At 51.7% G+C, this 7,042-nt stretch overlaps 1 protein-coding gene across 1 annotated transcript in view; it reads right to left on the bottom strand.

The window, feature by feature from the left end:
* The window catches only part of rnf43 (ring finger protein 43), a 201,023-nt gene that overhangs the window by 23,204 nt on the left and 170,777 nt on the right, over positions 1 to 7,042 (bottom strand). Inside the window, 2 exon segments of the mRNA XM_084320221.1 lie at positions 1,810 to 1,944; positions 4,552 to 4,626. Coding sequence (XP_084176347.1) covers positions 1,810 to 1,944; positions 4,552 to 4,626 — 210 coding nt within the window.

Here is a 7,042-nt window from a genome sequence, read left to right as displayed (position 1 = left end):
GACTCAACAGACTCAACAACAGACTCAACAGACTCAACAGACTACAGACTCAACAGACTCAACAACAGACTCAACAGACTCAACAACAGACTCAACAGACTCAACAGACTCAACAGACTCAACAGACTCAACAGACTCAACAGACTCAACAGACTCAACAGACTACAAACTACAGACCTCCACAGACTCAACAGACTCAACAGACTCAACAGACTCAACAGACTCATCAACAGACTCAACAGACTCATCAACAGACTCAACAGACTCAACAGACTCAACAGACTCAACAGACTACAGACTCAACAGACTACAGACTCAACAGACTCAACAACAGACTCAACAGACTCAACAACAGACTCAACAGACTCAACAGACTCAACAACAGACTCAACAGACTCAACAGACTCAACAGACTCAACAACAGACTCAACAACAGACTCAACAGACTCAACAGACTCAACAGACTCAACAGACTCAACAGACTCAACAACAGACTCAACAGACTCAACAACAGACTCAACAACAGACTCAACAGACTCAACAGACTCAACAACAGACTACAGACTCAACAGACTCAACAACAGACTCAACAGACTCAACAACAGACTCAACAGACTCAACAGACTCAACAGACTACAGACTCAACAGACTCAACAGACTCAACAGACTACAGACTCAACAGACTCAACAGACTCAACAGACTCAACAGACTCAACAGACTTAACAACAGACTCAACAGACTCAACAGACTACAGACTCAACAGACTCAACAGACTCAACAGACTCAACAGACTCAACAGACTCAACAGACTCAACAGACTACAGACTACAGACTACAGACTACAGACCTCCAGACCTCCACAGACTCGGAACGCTTGCATTACACTCTCACTAGTCGGCCTAATTGCTAGATTTTTTTCCTTCTGCTTTGCTCTATTTCACAAAGGCAATTTGCTATATTGGGTTCCTTCTTCAGACAGACAAGGCTTTGGACAGTAGAGATAAAGGAATGTCAAGAGGAACATCATACAGGCTCAGATTACAAGGTGAACACATTCATCATTCTGGATGGTTTATGTGAGTGTTGTGTATGTTGTGGGCTATTGGTTTATTAGCCTTTTACCAATTATTGTTATGAGCAAAAGTGCCACCGAAAAGCCACCGAAAAGGCAAAGAAAATTCATCACAACAGCAAAATAAATGCATCGTCCTGTTACAGTCATCATCACAATTGTATTCAGGTAGAGCATGCCTAATTTCTACCTTTGCTTGAAAGACAGTTCGTTCATTAACAATTTATCATGCATAAAATGTGCAATAGCTCCAACCTTTTTGCAATAGGCCACACCTCCTTTTAGCCAATTGACATAAACACACACACACACACACACACACACACACACACACACACACACACACACACACACACACACACACACACACACACACACACACTCTTTTTACAGAGCTTTGAAAATGGCCAAATTTATGAGTGTAGTCAGGAAAGCGTTTAAAAAAAATACCACACGATCTATTTTGTATTATATTTTTTTATATAGTGGTTCATTGGAACATTAAACTTGAGGTTCCTCTTAGTGTTCTCAAGACATTTTGTTTTCCGCTCTGATGTTTTTGTTCCACTGGTAGTCTGTCATAGCCAGACCTCTCTCTCCACACTGTGTTAGCGCCGTGCCAGCCTTCCACTAGACAAGTGGTCTTTTTTTCTCCCTCCATCCCAATCCTCTAGCAGTTTGCCCAGGGTCCCCTGAGAGGGGGCGTGCCCCACAGTGTCGCCCAGTCACCACTCACCCATTTGGGCTGCTCCACCATGATCTCGATGAGGACTCTGGCTTCCTCGTTCTTGTTCACCAGACCCATCAACTCCCCGGCATCTTCAGCCTCGACCAGCACCACGGGGTGGGGGAGAGAGTCAGTGTCACGCAGCTGAGAGAGAGAGAGGGGGGGGGAGAGAGAGTCAGTGTCACGCAGCTGAGAGAGAGAGAGGGGGGGGGGAGAGAGAGTCAGTGTCACGCAGCTGAGAGAGAGAGAGGGGGGGGGGGCAGAGAGTCAGTGTCACGCAGCTGAGAGAGAGAGAGAGGGGGGGGGGAGAGAGTCAGTGTCACACAGCTGAGAGAGAGAGAGAGAGGGGGGGGGGGAGAGAGTCAGTGTCACACAGCTGAGAGAGAGAGAGAGAGGGGGGGGGGGGAGAGAGTCAGTGTCACACAGCTGAGAGAGAGAGAGAGAGGGGGGGGGGGGGGAGAGAGTCAGTGTCACGCAGCTGAGAGAGAGAGAGAGAGGGGGGGGGGAGAGAGAGGGGGGGGGGCAGAGAGTCAGTGTCACACAGCTGAGAGAGAGAGAGAGGGGGGGGAGAGAGAGGGGGGGGGAGTCAGTGTCACGCAGCTGAGAGAGAGAGAGAGGGGGGGAGAGAGTCAGTGTCACGCAGCTGAGAGAGAGAGAGAGGGGGGGGGGAGAGAGAGGGGGGGGGGAGAGAGTCAGTGTCACACAGCTGAGAGAGAGAGAGAGAGGGGGGGGGGGGGGCAGAGAGTCAGTGTCACACAGCTGAGAGAGAGAGAGAGGGGGGGGGAGAGAGAGGGGGGGGGGAGAGAGTCAGTGTCACGCAGCTGAGAGAGAGAGAGAGGGGGGGGAGAGAGGGGGGGGGGGGGAGAGAGGGGGGGGCAGAGAGTCAGTGTCACGCAGCTGAGAGAGAGAGAGAGGGGGGGGGGAGAGAGGGGGGGGGGGGAGAGAGGGGGGGGCAGAGAGTCAGTGTCACGCAGCTGAGAGAGAGAGAGAGGGGGGGGGAGAGAGGGGGGGGGGGAGAGAGGGGGGGGGAGAGAGGGGGGGGGGGGAGAGAGGGGGGGGGAGAGAGTCAGTGTCACACAGCTGAGAGAGAGAGAGAGAGAGAGAGAGGGGGGAGAGAGTCAGTGTCACACAGCTGAGAGAGAGAGAGAGGGGGGGGGGCAGAGAGTCAGTGTCACGCAGCTGAGAGAGAGAGAGAGGGGGGGGGGGAGAGAGTCAGTGTCACGCAGCTGAGAGAGAGAGAGAGGGGGGGGGGGAGAGAGGGGGGGGGGAGAGAGTCAGTGTCACGCAGCTGAGAGAGAGAGAGAGGGGGGGGCAGAGAGTCAGTGTCACGCAGCTGAGAGAGAGAGAGAGGGGGGGGGGGGGAGAGAGAGAGAGGGGGGGGGCAGAGAGTCAGTGTCACACAGCTGAGAGAGAGAGAGAGGGGGGGGGAGAGAGAGGGGGGGGGGGGAGAGAGTCAGTGTCACACAGCTGAGAGAGAGAGGGGGGGGGGGGAGAGAGAGAGAGGGGGGGGGGAGAGAGTCAGTGTCACACAGCTGAGAGAGAGAGAGAGGGGGGGGGGAGAGAGAGAGAGGGGGGGGGCAGAGAGTCAGTGTCACACAGCTGAGAGAGAGAGAGAGGGGGGGGGAGAGAGAGAGAGGGGGGGGGGCAGAGAGTCAGTGTCACGCAGCTGAGAGAGAGAGAGAGGGGGGGGGGAGAGAGAGAGAGGGGGGGGGGGAGAGTCAGTGTCACACAGCTGAGAGAGAGAGGGAGGGGGGGGGCAGAGATTCAGTGTCACACAGCTGAGAGAGAGAGGGAGGGGGGGGGGCAGAGAGTCAGTGTCACGCAGCTGAGAGAGAGAGAGGGGGGGGGGGGGAGAGTCAGTGTCACGCAGCTGAGAGAGAGAGAGAGAGGGGGGGGCAGAGATTCAGTGTCACACAGCTGAGAGAGAGAGAGAGGGGGGGGGGGCAGAGAGTCAGTGTCACGCAGCTGAGAGAGAGAGAGAGAGGGGGGGGCAGAGAGTCAGTGTCACGCAGCTGAGAGAGAGAGAGAGGGGGGGGGGGCAGAGAGTCAGTGTCACACAGCTGAGAGAGAGAGAGAGGGGGGGGGGGCAGAGAGTCAGTGTCACGCAGCTGAGAGAGAGAGAGGGGGGGGGGGGCAGAGAGTCAGTGTCACACAGCTGAGAGAGAGAGAGAGGGGGGGGGGGGGAGAGAGTCAGTGTCACACAGCTGAGAGAGAGAGAGAGGGGGGGGGCAGAGAGTCAGTGTCACGCAGCTGAGAGAGAGAGAGAGGGAGGGGGGGAGAGAGGGGGGGGGAGAGAGAGAGAGAGAGAGGGGGGGAGAGAGAGAGGGGGCGGAGAGAGGGGGCGGAGAGAGAGAGAGAGAGAGCGGAGAGAGAGAGAGGGGGGGAGAGAGAGAGAGAGAGAGGGGGGGGGAGAGAGAGGGGGCGGAGAGAGAGAGAGAGAGAGCGGAGAGAGAGAGAGGGGGGGAGAGAGAGAGAGAGGGGGGGCGGAGAGAGAGAGAGAGGGGGGGAGGAGAGAGAGAGAGAGAGAGGGGGGAGAGAGAGAGAGAGGGGGGGGGGGGGCGGAGAGAGAGAGAGAGGGGGGGGGCGGAGAGAGGGAGGAAGAGGAAGAGAGAGAGCGAGGGAGAGAGAGAAGGAGGAAGAGAGAGGTAGAGAGAGGAAGCGAGAGAGACAGAAAGAGAGAGATTTATCATTTAATCGTGGCCCTAATAATAATGATGATGATAGACATGATGGTGACGTGCCGGTCCTCACCTCGGCCGCAGCGTTGGCATCGTCGGTCACGTCGAAGATGACGGCCTGAGCCCCCCTCTCCAGCGCCAGGCGAGCCTGGGTACAGGGGGACAAGAGGACGTTTTCAAACGGCATGCTTTTTACACATTTTATTAGAGATTACAGATTTATCGCTTACTGTTTCACACCTTTGGATAATGGTTTAATAATATTACATACATTTTTCCACGTACGCCGTCTTTCTCAGTGGCAAGTTGTTAAAAAGTGTGACAGTGGATTCACTAAGCTCTCTCTTTTTTTTTTTTTATTATTATTATTATTATTATTATTATTATTACAATTTTCTTTTAGATGCAAAGCAGCTCATAGACTGGCAATGTCACTAACTCACTCGCACAAGCAGTCATTCACTCACAGTTAGCCACTCTGCCCCTAGTGGCGGCTCACAGGCATGACACAGGGCCTGGTCTACAAGATACACTATACGACTAAGGTACCCATGTACATGTCAAAATACTTCCCAAAGGTCAGTGAATACCACGATCACAACACCAGAGGGAGCTCCACAAATCATGTTAAAACCAGATTCGGCTCAAACAAGGGACTAAACACGATTCGCAATTATGCCACAACAATGTGGAACGCCCTACCCAAAGCTGTAAAGGAATGTGAATCCCTACCCACATTCAAAACCGCTCTTAAAGAGCACCTACGGGAGGCTGCAATTCGAAACTGGCCACAAATGTCCAAACCCCCCACCACCTCCTAATAGACAGTCTCCTCCCCACCGCATGTATATTTCTCTCCCACCCACCCACCCCCTCCAAATGTAGTCTCCTCACCACCATATGTATATTTCTCTCCCACCCACCCACTCCCTCCAAATGTACAGTCTCCTCCCATCATATGTATATACTCTGTCAGGATCTATGGGTAACAGTAATGTATATTTGAATATCGTATATGTCACAAATGTATCAGTACTATACAGTGGCGGCCGGTGGGTACTTCGCCACTAGGGGCGCTATACCAAACATTTTGCAAAATGCAAACATGTACAGTACAGTACCACGCAACACTCATGGCAAGACGTGAGCGATTCGACTCACGCTCACGGCAATGAATCGGCTCTTATGAACGAGTCGCTCAGCTGTTACTACAACAACACACAACCAGTCAAATAAGTATAGTCTAGACTCTAATTCACAACTTGAAACACAATATATAAATAGAAAAGTTAGAAACAAAACTCGCCCGTCTACAAACACAGGCAGATCTCTCCCTCTCTCCTTCTCTCTCTCACACACAGCGCGACGTGGAATCGATTCGTTACACAATCAGACCTATTATATACCAAGAATAACTTCAGTATGAGTACAGGGCTGTACACATATTTTGCATATTGTTAAACGAGCCAAGGCTAGCTATTAAACTATCGATATGAATCGAAAATCTGGGACCCTGATGTAAACAAGACAAACGACTTTCTCTGGTCTGCATCCCCTTAACAATTGTGTGTATTGAGCCGTACTGTATTGTACCCATTCTGCAATCTGTTAATAAAGTTCTCATTCATTCATTCATTCAAACATAGACGATATTGAACAAGCCATAATCCACGTATTTTCAATCCGAGAGAGCTGCAGTAGTTAAATCAATGAGCCATCGATAAATAAACAATCAGCAATGTCTCGCTTCATGAATGGCCAGCAGTAGTACTGCTCCTAAAAAAAACTATTTACAAACGTTAACGTTAAGCAGAGAGAGAGAGAGAGAGAGAGAGAGAGAGAGAGAGAGAGATTTCTTCAACCTCGAACCTAAATTCCTTAGCAACCCGTGTTACCAAGTAAACAAATCACGGAACGATAGCCTAGTACTACTAACGTTAGCTCCCAGAACGATAGCCAGTTAGCCCGCACCAGCCTAGTACTACTAACGTTAGCTCCCAGAACGATAGCCAGTTAGCCCGCACCAGCCTAGTACTACTAACGTTAGCTCCCAGAACGATAGCCAGTTAGCCCGCACCAGCCTAGTACTACTAACCGTTAGCTGCCAGAACCGATAGCCAGTTAGCCCGCACCAGCCTAGTACTACTAACGTTAGCTGCCAGAACGATAGCCAGTTAGCCCGCACCAGCCTAGTACTACTAACGTTAGCTGCCAGAACGATAGCCAGTTAGCCCGCACCAGCCTAGTACTACTAACTTTAGCTGCCAGAACGATAGCCAGTTAGCCCGCACCAGCCTAGTACTACTAACGTTAGCTGCCAGAACGATAGCCAGTTAGCCCGCACCAGCCTAGTACTACTAACGTTAGAGAGAGAGAGAGAGAGAGACTCACTGTTTAGTTGAAACGTCCAGGGCAGGAGAGCTTGATAAACGTGTATAATCCGCCATATAGCTTGTTAGCCAAGTGTTAGCTCAGCTGAGCTCGTCGACGTTAGCACAACACTCAACAAGTACATTCCTTTGTCCATTTCCGCTCGAACAGACTGCACACTACCTGGCGTTCTA

Source organism: Notolepis coatsorum, assembly GCF_963971535.1.
Source record: "Notolepis coatsorum genome assembly, chromosome: 8".
Lineage (NCBI taxonomy): Eukaryota > Metazoa > Chordata > Actinopteri > Aulopiformes > Paralepididae > Notolepis > Notolepis coatsorum.
Note: the sequence above shows the minus strand (reverse complement) of the source record. Positions and strands in the feature narration are given on the sequence as shown.